The 18,164-nt window shown below is 40.1% G+C and overlaps 1 protein-coding gene across 7 annotated transcripts in view; it reads left to right on the forward strand.

Moving 5' to 3' along the window:
- The window catches only part of LOC108717174 (trichohyalin), a 47,693-nt gene extending 31,034 nt beyond the window's left edge, over positions 1-16,659 (forward strand). For 3 of the 7 annotated variants that reach the window (XM_041568013.1, XM_041568033.1, XM_041568025.1), the window contains 11 exons: positions 23-124; positions 1,126-1,308; positions 3,690-3,821; positions 3,960-4,189; positions 5,990-6,128; positions 8,477-8,560; positions 8,965-9,167; positions 10,097-10,123; positions 13,816-13,894; positions 15,003-15,215; positions 16,118-16,659. In XM_041568013.1, the coding sequence (XP_041423947.1) occupies positions 23-124; positions 1,126-1,308; positions 3,690-3,821; positions 3,960-4,189; positions 5,990-6,128; positions 8,477-8,560; positions 8,965-9,167; positions 10,097-10,123; positions 13,816-13,894; positions 15,003-15,215; positions 16,118-16,174 (1,449 nt within the window). In that variant the 3' untranslated portion in view covers positions 16,175-16,659. Of the gene's footprint in view, positions 1-22; positions 125-1,125; positions 1,309-3,689; positions 3,822-3,959; positions 4,190-5,989; positions 6,129-8,476; positions 8,561-8,964; positions 9,168-10,096; positions 10,124-13,815; positions 13,895-14,947; positions 15,216-16,117 lie in introns of those variants that run through there. The other 4 variants (XM_041568016.1, XM_018264008.2, XM_018264013.2 and 1 more) reach the window with 4 other exon arrangements.
- Positions 16,660-18,164: the final 1,505 nt, after the last annotated feature.

Consider the following 18,164-nt stretch of genomic DNA (forward strand, 5'->3'; position numbering starts at 1 on the left):
ACCAATATGCTTTATTTTCCAGGCAAAAGACAAAGAAATTACTAAACTAAAAGAAGCAGTAAAATCCCAGAAGGACTCCATGAAAAAGCTTGCTGTAGAGCTGAAGCAGGAAGCAAGAGAGATGGTAAATGAGTACCATGGTATTTGTACAGTAGCAGAATACACAGCTTGATTTTTACTGGGTTCACAGCACTTTACTTCAATGCATCTTCATCTCATATGTTTTAATCCAGACTGCATCAGTTTATTTTTATAGTGTGATCACACATATATTAAGGCTAAGAGCTGTCCTCAGTGGCAGCACTTTTTCCCATAGAAGGGAACCACTGGAAAGCAAGGTTCTGGCCTTCTGTTGTATTTCTGCCACAAAATGAAGTGCTATCAGATTTTACTGTGGTGTGCCACTATTTTGTATGTACATATGCCAGTATTTAGGCCCTTTCAGCAAGCAGTCTCTTTTGTGACACAACTTAACATAGGCATTTATGCCAATTACAGGACATTTGTTGGTTTTATAGAACACGTTAACACCCAGATAGTAGGATGTTAAAGGAACCTTATCTGCTTGTCATTTTGAAGAAACTCTGACTTCATGGTTAAGGCTCTTTCACTACTTGCCCTACTTTAGAACTCTAAAGGTGGCCATAGATGCACAGATAATATCGTTACAAAAAAATTTTGTACGACATTTTTGTGCGTATATGGTGGGAAAAGAGCTGACCGATATGGCAGAAAACTCAAATATCGGTCGACTCATCGATCGTGGCTGGCTGGATGATTTGGATCGGGTGCCTTTGAAGGCCCCCAAACAACGGCCATTGTTAGTGCTGAATTGTCAGATACAGATAGAATTGTATTGTTTCTACCTTTATATCTGACGATTCAGCTCTACACGTGTGTTGAAACAAATGATCTTTCTTGGACTGTTTAAGTAGCTGACAACAGCTATAGGACCATAGGGATCATGTCCTTAACATGTAACTGGGATTTTTAAGAGCAGCCCATTTTTTTCCTGAGTATGGAAAATATTTAGTTTTATAAACTGAAATACAAGTATTCCATAGGTTTGGATCTTGTTACATGTAATAAGATCTGTTAGAAATACATATTTTGATCACTATCTAGGTGCACAACACACTGCTTCGAGAACAGAAGAAGTGGGAGAAAGAAAAGATGGATGCACTACAGATACAGAAACATACTTTAGAGGAGGAGAGGCTTCGAGACATGGCGGATTTGCGTGAAGCTCTAGAGAGGGAGCGTAGAACAAACATGATGTTAGAGAAAAAATCTGCTGATCTCCAAAATGTAAGAGTCCCACACAATGTGCATACTGCTTTCTTGATTATTACAGAAACACTTTTCTTTTCAGTCCCTGTCTAGTATTCTAATAACAACTTAAGAGTGGAAATGGGGTTAAAAATCAGGTTGATTGGGATGCTACAAAAGAAAGTGCAACATCCAGGACTGAGGTAGAGGTACATAAAGTCATTTCATTACATAAAATATATGTTAAGAGGTGAGCCATACCTCTTGCTGTGTGTGTGTGTTTTGATACAACACATGGTAGTCTGTAGGGCAGGGGTGTCTGCGGCCCCAGGATTGTTATGAATGCGACCCAGCTTGAACTTCCGCCAGTCCAGGAAACGTCATGTTGCAATGTCTTGCACAGAAAGCGTATGTACTCGCTCGCTAATTGTGTGTATGTGTGCTTTAAATTTTACATGGGGTGTACGCTGTGTGGCTTCTAAGAGCAGGAAAAGCAGTTAACAAGTGAGCGTTCGGTTTCTTAAAAAAGCAGGCAGCATTCTTCAGCTGCATCGCCCGCTATGCTACATTTGTGAGCAACTTTTTCAAGAATGAACACACTTAAGAGTAAAATTAGAACCAAATTATCTGATGAGCACCTTGAGAATTCACTGAGAATTGCAACTACTTCCATTCAACCAGATATTGATACATTAGTTTCTCAAACACAATGTCAAAAATCCCGCTAGGTTTATGATACGCTCTTAAATAAATCAAAAGTTACCGTAAGTGTTTGTGTGTATTTCGAGTGTTGCCCCAGAACATTTTTCTTCTTCCAATGTGGCCCATGGAAGCCAAAAGGTTGGACACCCCTGCTGTAGGGTAAAGAAAGTTTGTTCCATGAACTTGTAGCACCAGGGCCGCCATCAGAAATCACAGGTCCCCGTATGATGCAATTTCCTGGGCCCCTACCATGTTGTACTTACTTCATTAGTGTGGCCCACCTGCTGTAAGTGAGATGCCAACTTCAGAAGGGAGGAGGGGAGCACAGGTGGTTGCATCTTCTTCCAGTGACAGCATTTCCCTCATTGGTCACAGAATTTTGAAGTCTCGGTGATTGGATGAGCTGGAGGGGAAGTTCAAACCCCAGCTATCCAATCCCTGAGCAGCTCAACCGGGACTTAGTCTGTGACCAATAAGGGAAAAGAATGGGCCCGGCTAATCAAGTTAGTGCGTCGCGGCCAGGCCCCCCTCACCCTCCGGGCCCCCTACAACTCTCCCCCCTGTCCCCCCCCTGTGTAGCACAGATATGGGATCTATTATTGTAAAGCTTGGGACCTGGGGTTTTCCATATGAGGCTCTTCCTGTTATTTGGAGCATCATTCCTGAAGGCTGCTGAAAAATCCCGTCGGATCGCGGCCGCATCTGTTCGTTCATGCAGTCCTGCAATCCCATAACCCGCATGGCCTCCATTCTGATCCGATCGTTGGGCCCTAGGGCCCACGATCAGATCAGCCCAGTATCGCCCACCTCAATGTTGGCATATCGGGGAGAGATCCGCTCCTTTGGTGATGTGTATTTCCACCTTTACCCACTGTATAAATATTACTATAAGCTGGCTAATTCAAAACCATTAGGTACACTATAATTGCTGTGTTTCTCTAGAACACACTCACTATTAAAGTGATACTGACACTAAAAAACTACTTTTTAAAATATGAATGTATATTAAAAGCAGAGGCTGGCCAGGCGCCCCAGGGCAGCCCAGTCGGCCAACTCGCCCCCTACCTTTCCCTGTCATGCACGCATGCGCTGTAAAGCCGATTTGGTGCGCATGTGCGGAAATGCAGCTCAGCTGAATTAAAGGTGAGTTCAGTCTAGGGGTAGGCAGAAGAGGTACTTGCCCAGCACCCCCAATCGTTGCGCCCTTGGCAGCTGCCTCTTCTGCCTACCCCTAGTTCCGGCCCTGATTAAAAGTTACCTATAGGTCATGTTAATAGTTTTTTGCTGAGATGTCTGTTTTTGTAAGTAATTGTTAAAGTTCCTAAACCTTACTTTTGTCAACCTGACTCTCCCACCTTAGCCTGTCAGTTAAAATTTCTAATACCAACGGATTCCTGCTGCATAAATATGGCAGCCCCCTCATAGCTGAACACAGGGAGTCAGACAGGTAATGGAAAAGCATCAGGCCAATACTTTATAGCAAAATTATAAGTAGCATGCAAAGCCAATATTATGATAGATGCAAAAAAGGTTTAATTTCTGGTGTCAGTATCTCTTTAACATCTGCTAAGCTTCCTCGATTTTAATATTCAAATCACTTCTGTGGCTTCTCAATCAGCTTTAATGTGCAAATTAGTAGTACTAGAAGAATTCTCTCCCTCAATCAGCTTGTACTTAACGTGTACTACAAAACGTTTTCATTGGTATCTTTGCTTCAGATTATTCAGGAACACGAGGTTCAGAATCGCTCGCTCCAGCGGGAGAAACAAGATGCTCTAGATGAACTCCGTGCTGTTCTAAAAGACGAAAATCAAGAAGACATGAAAAGACTACAACAGGAACTTGCTAAGGTATGATACTCCATTTACTATCCAATTTGTAAAGTGTGTTGCGGGGCATTCATTTTAATGGAGAATCAGTACATTGTAATAAGGTGTAGTTCACTTATTTTTGTGTGACGTGTAGTTCTCTCGTGGCTGGTGCTTTAGGAGCGAGAGCGAGATATGGAGCGTCTGAAATTTAGGATGCATGAGTTGGAGGAAGAGCATCATGTGCTACGAGCTGAAAAGAATGAAGCTGTGTTCCGAGAAAGAGAAGCCCTAGCACAGGCTGATCGTGCTGAGAAAGTACTGGCCAGAGAGATTAGCACTGTATCAGAGCGTATTCAGAATGCCATGGGCCGGACCAGAATACATAGCCCTTCACACAACAGGCATGGGTAAGCAGTGTTGGACTGGCCCACTGGGATACCAGGAAAACTCCCGGTGGGCCCAGGTGTCAGGGGGCCCTCATGCTGCTAAACTTTTGGCCTATTTCATGGCCAGTCCCTATTTCTATAAGAACAAAGAAGCTAAATAGATGGAATAATTAAATATAGTATGTAAAGAAAACAGACTAGGAGAATAGAGGTTGATTGAGGAGATGAAGAATATTAGTACTGATAGTGGGCCCAGGTTTTATGGTGGGCCTGTGGTCTAAGGTTTTTGGGTGGGCCCCTGATGTCCCAGTCCGACACTGTGGGTAAGTCACAGAAATCTACACAATCATTTATACCAGGTATACACCTATATATATAATGTTGGACCAATAGGTGATCAGCAATCCTTAGGTCCCGTGTATAATATGATCTTTGGACCCAGGGCCAACAATCGAATCAGCCTGATTTGGCCTTCAGTGTGGGTTCTCTAAATCAGGCCCAGACACACTTGTTTGGTGACCTCACCACTAGCAGTGCATGGCCAGCTTTACCATTGAGGGTGAATAAATGCCATTTTTCTTTCCAGCTGTTTAACAGTTCTTCTTTTTCATTTGAAATCCTGGCAGGGAAGGAGAGACTAAACACTGATGTTACTGCTCCACAGCTTACAGACAATCACGTGTGCAGGGTTTGGATGATGCAGGCTAAGGCAGATGGCTGTTGATACAAAGTAACAATAGTCAACCAGCTCAGCAAAGTAGTCAGACAGATCAGCAGGAGAGAAGGGGGCTAGGCTTAGGGCAAGGCCAGACGTGGCGTTTTTGCGGCATTTTTACGTTGTGTTTTTAAAAAAGAACAGCCAGACGTAAATACGCCACTGAAACCAAATGCAACAGTCAACATGCGTTTTTCATTCGTTTTTCAGCACGTAGGATTCCAACATGCACTTCTCATTGTTTTCATTGTTCTCATTGAGAATTTGGACGCCATATTTAAAATACGCTGTGTAATTACGCAAAGTGTGGTTTCAAACATGCAGATCCCATAGAGTCTATTGATTTGGTAGTTTCTTGACGTATTCGCGTTTCTGCTAAAAAACACCAATACTGGTGTCCCATGGTGGATTTCAGCTTCCAAGCGCTCTGTTTGAATTGCCATAGTGCGTTTTCCATTAGTTTAAGTGGTAGTGCAGTTTATGCGTATTTACGCCTGGCTGTTCTTTTTTAAAAAACGTAACAAAAACGCCACATCTGGCCTTGCCCTTAGGGAACTGTTCCAAACCATAAAAAATCATAATTGCTTGAAATTATGTTTACTTTTCAAAAAGCTTATGTTTGTGTGGAGTTCCCCTTTAAGTTAACTTTTAGAATGTTATAGAATAGACAAATCTAAGCAACTTTTCAGATGGTCTTTATTGTGTATTTCTTATAGTTTTTTTTTTTAATTATTTGCCTTTTTATTCTGACTCTTTCCAGCTTTCAAATTGTTGTCACTGAAAAAACAAATGCTCTTTAAAGCTACAGATGTATAGTTATTGATACTTTTTATTACTCATATTTCTATTCAGGCCCTCTCCTATTCATATTCCAGTCTCTTATTAATATCAATGTGTGGTTGCTAGTGTAATTTGGACCCTAGCAACCAGATTACTGAAATTGCAAACTGGAGAGCTATTGAATAAAAAATGAAAACCAATAGCAAATTCTCTCAGAATATCAATACCTACATCATATTAAAGTTAATTTAAAGATAAACAACCACTGTAATTATATATAACTAAAAGAGCTTTCAGATCATTAACTCTTTCAATCCTTCTTGTAGAAGTCCCTCTCGTCTCTCTACCAATCAAGCACTGCAGATGCTGCATGGAGTATGTGATGAAACCAACCAGCTTGTACATGATTTACAGCAAGAAGTAGAAGCTCAAAAGCGCACTGTTCTTCATGTGCAAAGAGAGAAGGTAACTGCGAGGCCCCAAGTTGTCAGGCATACAGTTTTTATGGTCCCATTCAAATTGAAACAGCTTATATGATGCTATAGTAGAAAACTATATGAAATATTACGTGCTCCTATATGAAATATTACGCGCTCCTAAAAAAGCTGCTTGGTTTGCAGCTACCCAAAGCACTCCTGTGCACAACTTTGAATGCCTGGATCATTACTGTTATAGAGATGCTGAACCTTTAGTCTGGTGCAATAAGTTCAGAATATAAATCATTTTAATAGGATTTCTTATGTGCCCATATGGACACCTGCCAGCCAACATTTGCCATGGATGCCAAAGGGGTCATTAACTGCAGCTACAGTTTGTAAAGAGAAGTTGCCATTTTTTTACCCACAATGCAGCTCCCCCCCCATATTTCCAGCATAATTGTGACTGCAGCCAATGTTTTATAACATGCAGTTGTGTGTGCACTTCAATGGAAAACAGACGCAGTTGGACTGATAATCTTTGGTGTGTGTGGATGTTGAAATTTCTGGCACTAAGTGTCAAAATGATGCCTGTGCCCAATTCATCAGGCACAAGTTTGCTGTGTCAGTTAATGCAGGTTGTGGTGGGGAATCTGGAGTGAAGTTGTCAGTAGTTTGAGGTTTCCCTTGCATGAGTGGGTGTACTGTATGCAATTTGCAAGAGGAGACAAGACAGAAACACAACTATACAGAAGTGCAAGGTACAACTTAAGACACACAACTACTGTGCATTGGGTTGTGCTAAACCAACTGCACTTGCAGGTTGTAAAAGACCTCTTGCAGCTTGGTAACAGGCCCGGACTGGTAATCTGTCCACTCGGGCATTTGCCCGAGAGGCCAGTCTGACCTGGGTTTAAGTGGGCCGCCCGCTGTCTGATAAGATGGGGCACAGCACTTCACTTGTATGCGATTAATCACTGCCAGCAGCAGCATCCGTACCTGTCCTGAACAGAACCGCAGGGCGACCTAATCAGTTTAATTTTAAACTAATCTGTGACCCGCCGTCTGCTTATTGTTATCCCTCTGCTCTTTCTCTGGTTCCTCCCCCCATTCTCTAGCATGGCACTACGAAGCTCATGCTCGCAGCCCCCTCCCACCTCCACATAGCAGTGTAATGTAACAGAGCAGGGGAAGGACTGCAGAAACGTAGAATTCGTCCGCAGGACACATGTGTGACCAGGGCGCTTTAATAAATGCCCAGGGCTCATTTATTTCGGGGGCCCACTGCTGACTGCTGAGTTGTTTATTTGCCCTTTTTTTATATACCTGGTGGTGCTGGTGGGTCTGGGCTGGCTCCCTTCCCCCATCTGAATTCGCAATTCCTCCCACCCCTGACCCGGTGAAATGGAACAGGCCAGAGAAGCCCAGGAAACCACAGTGCAAATAGAAAGCACCACCTGCCGGCTGTGCAGTCCAGAGAGGGAGCCGCACATCAATACAGCGTGTTGGGTCTGCGCGTCACACACTTCTGGCCTGCTCTGCACTGCCTGCCACTTACCAAACTATTCTGCGGCGCATGGGCGGGTTTTCATTAAGGCTTGACGAGGCTAAAGCTGGCCATACACAGGCAGCTGATTGGCCCGTGTATGGGGCCCTCCGACGGGCTTCCCCCCAATGGTACAATATGAGTAGCGGTGGGTGTCCTGGATTTGCGTGTTTCTTGCCGCAAGTCCCGAGATTTGCGGCAAGAAACGTGTAAGTGCAGGACACCCCCCGCTACTCATATTGTACCACTATGTACACTCTAATAAAGGCAACACTTTAGATGAAACAGTTTGTGTCTCTTGTGAATGTCCAGTACTTTGTTCTGCGGGATCTTCAGTTTATGATAGGTATGTTTGCAACAGGATATGGAAAACTGTGATATGTATTAATTGCATTAGGCAGCATTTGGCACACATAATAATTAAAGGCCTCTTATCTGCCAGGGTGCATGGTCTAGCTGGGGCACACAAAGGAAAATTTAGAATTTACTTTAAGTATAGGGCCACTAATCCATCTGATAGAATAATTGTGATAGAAAGTAGGGTGAGATATTTGTTGCAAGGGCAAGTTCCAGTACATAGGGTGTATAATATTCCTGGGCATTATGTGGTAATGGACTCTTGAAATACCTATTAATAAACACTAGTTCTAGTTAACCTTGGGGTTGGAAATAAATATCATGCTTTGCATGCACGTGAATACATGGGCTTCTTTGATACTTTTGCCTGGGCTGCTTTTTCCTCCCAGTCCGGCCCTGATTGAGGCATTGTTACAGTGAAGAATATTTTCTGAACCTGTATGATACAGTATGACATGGTGTGATGTGATATTGGAATTGTTTGTTTTGTGCAGGAGCGAGAATTACACCAACAGAAAGAACAATTGCAATTAGAGAGGGAGAAGTCGCTTGAATTGATGAAGGAAAGACTTATACAGGTGAGACATTTCTGACAGTCAAATCCTTCAGACAGATAATGGTTTATGGTACCATAGAAAGTAATATAGCCACTGCTGTTTTATTTTCTGATCTTCATCTGAAATCTGTATTGAATCAAAGCTTTGCCTCAGACCTGCTCATAAAGAAGAAACAATCCATTCCAAGCTGCAGCAAGTCTGATTCAATAAGGACCTTCATTGGCTACAGTTCTGTGTTAACAGGGGCAAATATTGCGTAGGTCCAGTAACCAATATTAGCGAGACAGTATTTACTGTCCAAATCTGTTTACACAATTTTAACAAAGATGGTCTACTAGATATTAGCAGCTTTGTCTATTGCATTATTTTGTTGATGTTAAACACCATATCCAGAAGAACTGATAAACATGGTTTATGTGTGATAGGAGCACATTGAAGAGATCACCAACCTGCAGAGAGACCAGCTTCGGGATTCTAGCAGTGCGGAGAGTCAATCTCTGCGGCAGCAGCTGCGGGAGAAGGATAATGAGCTGCGTGCTATCCAAAGGAACATGGGCAAATGGAAAGATGAAACCGCTGCAAAGCTTGCTCGCAAATTCGAAGAAGAGCTCAATGTAGAGTTAGAAAAGTGAGTATTCACATGACTGCTAGATAGGGAAAATTATTTCTTGGCAGCATTTTCTGTAGCTAACAATGCATCTCCATTAGTTATGAATCCAGTAGTTGGGCATGCATGTATTCAAGGGTGTGAGGGTCTCCAAAAATAAAGAGGCAAATATAAAAAGTAGAAAAATTTATTAGGACATGGAGACCTAACGCGTTTCGTGCCTTTAGGGGCACTTACTCATAGGCTCATAAGTTCCCCTATAGGCACGAAACGCGTTAGGTCACCATGTCCTAATAAATTTTTCTACTTTTTACATTTGCCTCTTTATTTTTGGAGACCCTCACACCCTTGGATACAGTGTTTTTGGTTTTTGCACCTTGGGACTGAGGTGAACTGTGAGTGTTTTCTCCCTATTATTTCTTCTACTATACATTTTTGTATTTTCACTTATCTAATATTTATTTTTTGAGTGGTACCATAGACACTTTTTGTTATGTGGCAGTAGCACAAACCAAAGTATTTTCATGCATGTATTCATCTATATTGCCATTGTAAAATATGAAGAGAGGCAATGGCATAACTTATTCCATCTGAGATTCTGAGACATCCAGCCTGTGACCCACTAGCTTTTAAGTGAAAATTACTCACAATAACAGCAGATGCTTTAAATGAATGTTTAAGCTGGGGACACTATCACTTTGGATGAATGGATTCTAATAAATCCATAACAGCTTGAGGATATATCAACTGTTTAAAGTTTGGCCTTGGCGAGCAATTCATCACATGGGTGGGGATGTTATATAAAGAACCTTGTCAAATAGACTGATTCAGAATGGAAAATCTGAAATTTTATTAAATGGTTGTCAAACCTCACACTGGCCTTTTTGCTCATCCATTTACCATTGCTGTTTTTCTGATGGTCTCACCATCACATGGTTGTTTCTCTACAGATGCAAAGTGGAATTTTTAAAAGAAAGGTAAAATAATAAAAAGTAGCGTGTGCATTAATCTAGGTGAACATTTCATGTACATCATACCAGTCATGCAAGCTTATTTTACTTACATTGCATTGTAACAATACTAACATGGCTGGGAAATCAGACTATATTTAGCAAGCTGGACTGCCTCAAAACAAGTGGGATTTGAATAATTAGACTTCCTTGGTGCAAGCATTGCTAGCGTCTCACACTACAACAAAACAGAGAAGCATTCAGCTGCTGATAGGGGTGTAATATTAGGACAAAACTTTATTGCAATTAAAATTGTGACAATGTTTTGTAATAATATTGTTTTAGTTATACAGTCGTGGCATGACTGAACTGTCAATGATAAGGATATTAGCAGTCATCAAATCTAAGTATAGTCTTTGGTGGATGCCAAGAGTTGTACTTTTGCTGTTTAGTCCCACTAAACTTCCAGAGGATTCTGGGAGTCTTAATGCAGGACTGTGGAGCCATTTGGTGATATCATGAAGGAGAAAGACAGCTGACAGTAGGCACATTCAGAAAATAAAACTGTGGATGCTAAAGATAACAGGATCTACAGATGCAGCCACAAGCAGAATTGGTGATTATAGGAGTGTCACACTAGGGGAGGCAGGCAATGGCAGTAGCACATGGGGTGTTTTGTCACCCACAGGCAGCCAACAAAACTATCTTACTCTACCAGTGTTATCACTTCAGTGCAGCAGTGATTACACCAGTGGTTCCACTAGCAGGGTCAGAGTCAATACAAGATTAGATGAGAAGAGTGCCAGGGAACTTATTTTTTGTGTGTACGTTGTAAATATATCAACCTACAGTATATGTATGACAGTCAGCGGGACAGGTAGTTGTAGTTCTATAACAGCTAAAAGAATCTACACACCAATACCTATAGTCAGGCACACACATCTCTCACTTCACTCAGACACATACATTACTTCATTTTGTTTGTAATAAATAGAGATCCTCCTACATGCTCCTAATACTTCTCCACCTACTAAGTTGTACATTCATTTGCATGTTTGTAGTATAGAGATTAGAAATGCATAATATATAATCCATACCTTTCTTCATAGTGACTAGTCTGTATCCCTAACATCTCATCAGTAAAAATAGTTTTGTGTATTTAAAGAAAGTTACTTGTTTTGAGGGTTTTCTATACCTCAAATAAACTCACTACTCGACTGTTTTCCGATTTAAAGGGATACTGTCATGGAAAAACATGTTTTTTCCAAAACACATCAGTTAATAGTGCTGCTCCAGCAGAATTCTGCACTGAAATCCATTTCTCAAAAGAGCAAACAGATTTTTTTAATATTCAATTTTGAAATCTGACATGGGGCTAGTATTTTGTCAGTTTCCCAGCTGCCGCAGTCATGTGACTTGTGCTTGCTGTTTAGGATGGAATTACTTTCTGGCAGGCTGTTATTTCTGTTAATGTAATTGAATCAGTCTCAGTGGGACTTGGCGTTTACTATTAAGTGCTGTTCATAGATCTTCCATGGAGCTGTTATCTTGTGTTAGGGAGCTGCTATCTCGTTACCTTCGCATTGTTCTGTTGTCAGGCCCGGATTTGAGGAAAGGCCACCTAGGCCCGGGCCTAGGGTGGCAGGGTTTTAGGGGGCGGCATGCTGCCCAACCACACCCACATTGGTTCAAAAACACTGGGGATGCGCTGGAGATACAATCATTTCTTAAATCCCCATTGCGCCTGTCCAGATGATGAAAATTTGCATGAATAAAGGGGAGGTGACAGGGGCAACAAACGGCAGTGGGCCTAGGGGCGCACACTATGTAAATCCGGCCCTGTCTGTTGTTAGGCTGCTGGGTGGGGTAGAGAGGGGGTGATATCACTCCAACTCCAGTAAAGAGTGATTGAAGTTTATTAGAGCTCAGGTCACATGACTGGAGGCAGCTGGGAATTTGACAATATGTCTAGCCCCATGTCAGATTTCAAAATTGAATATAACAAAATCTGTTTGCTCTTTTGAAAAATGGATTTCAGTGCAGAATTCTGCTGGAGCAGCACTATTAACTTATGCGTGTTAAAAAAACACGTTTTCCCATGACAGTATGGAATGGAAAACACTTGAATCAGAGAATTTGGGGTGAACAGCCCGAAAAATCTCGAATTAATCAAGTTTTCGTGGATTAAAAAACTCGAATTGCTTGAATTAATCGAGTTTTCAAGTGAACCTCCCCCCCCCGAACATCTTGAAAGCTGCAAACATCTTCAAATGGTTGAAGGGACCTTTGCCATTGACTTTTACATGACCATGACCGGTTTTAGCTGGAGTATTTTTGGATTCAAGCTATTTCCAGCTTCAAGGTATAATAACTCTTGAACAATTTTAGTTTTTTTTCAAAAACCTGAGAAATTCTATTTTTCTATTTTTTTTAACCCGAAAATTAGAGTATTGACTGAAAAATACCCTCAAAACTCGAATTTTTCCGGTTAAATACAACTCAACTTTTAATAAATCTGTCCCTAAATGTACCATGAATAACAGATATTACTATGAAATCATTATTGACTAGAGGTACTTTGTTAAAATGTTTCTAAGAACATTGCTATGTTCATTAAAAGACACATTTACCACCAGCAGTTAAAGGTGCACAACAATGAAGATACCAGGAATTTTAAGGTAAGTGTTCCATAAAAAGCTAATGTATGAAGCTTTAAATGAAAGGGTTAGTTCACCTTTAAGCTAACCTTGGCATGTTATAGAATGGACAATGCTCAGCTACTTTTCAATTGGTCTTTATTTTTTATAGTTTTTTTTTTTATTTGACTTCTGTCTCTTTCCAGCTTTCAAATGAGGGTCCCTAACCCCAGGAACTATTGCTCTTAGAGGTTACAATGTTATTGTTGTTGCTACTTTTTATGGTTTTCTTTTTATTCTGGCCCTCTTCTATTCTATCTAAAAGGGGTTGTTCGCCTTTGAGCTAACCTTTAGTATGATGTAGAGAGTGATATTCTGAGACAATTTGCAGATTGGGTTTAATTTTTTATTTTTTTATTTATTTATTTATTTATTAATTAATTTTTAATTATTTGTGAGTTATTTAGCTTTTTATTCAGCAGCTCTCCAGTCTGCAATTTCAGCAATCTGGTAGTTAGGGTCCAAATTAGCCTAGCAACCATACATTGATTTGAATAAGAGACTGGAATATGAATAAGAGAGAGGGCCAAAATAGACGAGTAATAAAAAGTAGCAATAACAATACATTTGTAGCCTTACAGAGCATTTGTTTTTTAGGTGGGGCAATGAGTCAGAAGAAGAAGGCAAATAATTAAAAACTATAAAAAATAATAATGAAGACCATACAGCATACTAAATATTAACTTAAAGGTGAACCACCCCTTTAAGATCAGATATCGATGAAAATAGATTTTTTCACAACTACAACAGAGAATACAACATTTCATCCTGCATGTAGAATTTGTGGGTAGTGACACTGGCCATTCTCCTGAGCCACCCATTCTATATGCTTGATCCATTGGGGTCCCAACACAATTCTTGCAGGCTAGTCTTTATTTTCAGTGCAACAAGTCAGGACTGTTGGAAACTAAGCTAGTTCTAACAGATGCAAGGTTCAGGGAACTTTTAGTGATCACACTAATGTTTGTTTTTGTGAGGAAGAAAGGTTCAAATGAATATAATGTACTTGTATCTGTTTTTTAGAAGTCTCTCCAGGAGCAAGGCCTCAGAAAGTCACCGATACACAGAAAGAGTTGGACCAGGAATGCGAAGGCTTTCAGTGGTAATTCTCATTCACCTTCTTTGGATTTGGTTTGTGATCATAGATTCCTAAAAGATTTTGGCTTTTCTGTATGTTTGGATTCTTGTCTGTACTGTATCTTGACATTTGCTGCTTTGCTGTCTGTATTACAATGATATGGCTTTGTAATGGCTACATTAAAATCTAATCATAGGGGGTTATTTACTAAAAATCCAAATTTATCTCATTATTTGATTAAAAAAACCATGACCAAACTCCCATGCCCGATTTCACCATACTGTATTTATTATTAAAAAAGCTAGATTTAATCAATTCTGGTAAAAACCAGATAAAATCGAGTGAAAACCTAAATCGTACAATTTTTCGATGTTTTCTCCCTGAATCGCTCAATTTTTTGGGGCTTTTTTTCCCGAAAAGACAGAGTTTTTTTGGATTTTTGCCTGAAAAGCCAGAAATGGTCAGATTTTCAACTAATTCCAGCGCAGACCACAGAAACTTCCAATTAGGATAGGGACCTCGGCAGGTCTGAGATGGCAGATTTTTGGATTCCGGCTTTTTGCAGCATTGGGCTTTAATAGTTTAAAACAAAAAAGCCGAAGAATTTGAGTTTTGCCCCAAAAAGCCCAACCAGATACATTTGGAGTTTAGTAAATAACCCCTCAAGTCTTGCTTTTCTATAGATTAGAAAAAGTAATAGCACACCACATTTCCAGAAATAATCATGCATGACGCAAGTTAGTAGGCAAACATGGGATGAATTATGATATTAAGGAACGTATTGGCCCTACTACATGGCCTGACTAGCAGTAGGGGTTATTCATGCACAACTTCACATGAATGAATACATTGTTATAGTCACAGTAGTAGTAGTTTGCAAACAGACATTTATTTAACAACAACAAAGCACAAAATAGGACATTTGGTATACCTCTACCCTTTATTTTTTATGGTGCTATCTACTTTGGGCTGAATCAAATACAGTATACAATCAGCAGGCAATTATGTGAAAATAATGATGCCATGTTGCAGTTTAAACCACAAGCTGCACTGAACTGTTACTATTTTTGCCAACAGTCATAACTTTTTATTATGAAGGAGCTGGACATGAAGTCTTTGGTTTTTATACCAGCAGGAAGGAAGAGAAAATTCACACCTCCGCTCATCCTCCACCTCATCCTTGAACGTGGTAGGTGCACAGCATGACTTTGGTGCTCTAAAGATCCTGCGGAATTTGCAGGGCAGAGTCAAAGAGCTGCGGACAGATAACAGGTTGTACCATGGGGGCAGCATGGAAGATCTAAATTTACTGAGGACTGATCTGGGAAGTCCCTACAAACAAAAGGTGATTCTTTGTTTGCAGAAATGAAATGTTACTCTTAATAAAATACATACTTGTACAGTGCTATACACTAGCAGAACAGGGTTTGACTCTTGTCTTTGCTTTGAATTACTTCCTAAATTTAATATTGTAAATTAGCATTAGCTTACATTCTAAGTGTTACAAACCCGTAGTAAAGGTAAGTACAGGTATAGGACCTGTTATCCAGAATGCTCGGGACCTGGGGTTTTCTGGATAAAGGATCTTTCCCTAATTTGGATCTTCATACCTAAATTCCACAAGAAAAACATTTAAACATGAAATAACCCCAATAGACTGGGGTTGCTTCCAATAAGGATTAATTATATCTTACTTTGGATAAAGTACGAGGTACTGTTTTATTATTACAGAGAAAAACAAAAAATTTGGATTATATGGATAAAATGGAGTCTATGGGACACATCCATTCCATAATTCGTAGCTTTCTGGATAACAGATTTTCCGGATAACGGATCTCATACCTGTACCACATTGGGCATATCATATATCTGTTTTGTTTTGTAATTTACAGAAATAATTAGTTACTGAGACAAATGTGCAATGGGACATGGCTGTTGTTGGGTAAATGTGATTTTGTAGCAGTGGTTTAATGGAGATCATTGAGGTTTTTTTCACATATTCACATAATGGCTTGACGTTAAGAGGGAAATGGTTTTCAGCTTCACTTACTTAAATAAATGGTTAGTGTATGTTAATTTGAACCTCAATCATAGCAAATAAAAACTTTCGCCTGATGGAGAAAAACCATCAACCAGTACTTTGTATTCAGCTACACCACGACTGCATGAAGGGGTGTCTTGTTTGGGACATGTTCTGCCTATCACAGATTGACTCTCTCATTTTATTGTTTACTTCAACTGTTTCAGAAACCATTAATGACTGAACGATCAATGGCACACCTTAAAGGAACCATTAGGAAATAAACCACGCTCCCGTTCTTGAGAAAAGAATGTCTCCTAGGAATGTTCTAAAAGACTCAAGCAAAGAGTTGCATCCAATTAATATTATATTTTAAGTCTGGAAATGGACTGCTCAATGTTTGTACCTCCGAACATAGTGTCTAGTTATGTTTAGCTGTGGTTTATATTATGGACTGCTGGAACTGGAAGTTCTGATTGCATCCTCTTGTTTCCAGCACAGCATGAAGACCAGTAACATAATCTGGGGAGAAATTATTCATCGTGACCAACTATGCCTGCAACATCCTCATATTCTGTAGGGCTTGTTGGAAAGAGGGTTGATTGGATTTAGCTAGGATTGGGTATGGCCTGAGTGGCAAAGTGAGCAGAAAAATGTTGCAAGGAGATATGTTTGTGTTATTTAAAGCAGTAATTTGACATCTGGAGATTTAATTTAATAGCAAGATTTCAACATATATATATATATATATATACTAGAAATTAAGCCCGTTAAATTAACGGGCGCTAGAACATATGTAGTCAAACATTTATAAAAACAGAATTGTTCTAGTCTAAAAAAAATTCGCCAGAGATGGTCCGTGGGGCACATGCGCAGTAGCGCAATCCCACGGACACAGGGACTGGACACAGACACTTCAACTTTATTATATAGGATATACAATATATATATATATATATATCTTATTGTGTTTCAACTTTTGACATAATACTCTATGTTTATAGTGATATTTTCCTTAAGGGAAGAATTATTTGGCAAGGTGCTGGGTTTTTTTTATTTGTAAGATTTTTTTTCTGTAAAAATGTTTTTGACATATTATTCAGTATTAACTATTAGAATATTTTCATTCAGTATACCACACACAGTACAAACTGCATTTATACTGGTAAGCAATATGAGTTGGACATTGTGGTAGTCAAAGCTTGGGAGATCAAGTGTGATAAATAAATAGGAGAGCCACCTCGATTAGGAGTTGGGATATGAGTAAAGGGCTTGTGTTTATCAGGAGGACAGCTACATATATAGTTTTCATATTCCTTCTGTAGAAAGGAGAAAGACGTCTGTGCCAAGGTCCAAAAAACGATCCTGTAGCAGAGGGCAGAGAATATTATCTGTCCATAAAAGTAAGGGGTTTTGTTACTTTTTCACGAAAGCTCAGTCAGTGGCTGTGCTCTTTTGCTATAAAAATGGACATGACCGAGTTTTTTGTAATAAAAGAAATATATTTAATGGGGGTGAGGCCATTTTGTTAGACCAGTGATCCCCAACCAGTAGCTCGCAAGCAACATGTTGCTCGCCAACCACGTGGATGTTGCTCCCAGTGGCCTCAAAGCAACTGCTTATTTTTGAGTTCCAGGCTTGGAGGCAAGTTTCTGTTGCATAAAAACCAAAAGTACTGCCAAACAGAGTCTCCTGTAGGCTTCCAGTCCACATGGGACTACCAAATAGCCAATCACAGCCCTTATTTGGCTCGCCAGGAAGTTTTTGCATGCCTGTGTTGCTCCCCAACTCTTTATTTTTGAATGTGGCTCACGGGTAACAAAGATTGGGGACCCCTGTGTTATACATTCAAGAAGAATATCTTCCATATAAATGCATTAGCGCAGGCGACTTTTCATTGTAGCCTATGGGGGAAAACGCTGAGGCAGTTCGGGGAGATAGTCGCTCAAAAGACGAGGCTTAGTCGCCAGGCGACAAAATATCCCTGAATCTCGTGTCGACTTATCCTAATGCTTAAAGCAAAAGCTATATAAGCTGTAAAACCACAAACTCAAGGCACCTTGGAGTAGTAAAAAGGTGAATTTCAATCAAGCCTGGAGAATCCTTTTTCATGTGCCTACCAACACCCAGTTGCTACCTTAGTGCCCTTAGGGCAGACTTTACTCATATTGATTTTAGTGAGAATTTGTTTTTTAGCAAATATCAGTTGCTCCATCCCGATCTTTTAAAATTGCAGCTAAAAATGCACATTATGTATGTTAACTTTTAGTATGT

The sequence above is a fragment of the Xenopus laevis genome, chromosome 1L (genome assembly GCF_017654675.1).
Source record: "Xenopus laevis strain J_2021 chromosome 1L, Xenopus_laevis_v10.1, whole genome shotgun sequence".
NCBI lineage: Eukaryota > Metazoa > Chordata > Amphibia > Anura > Pipidae > Xenopus > Xenopus laevis.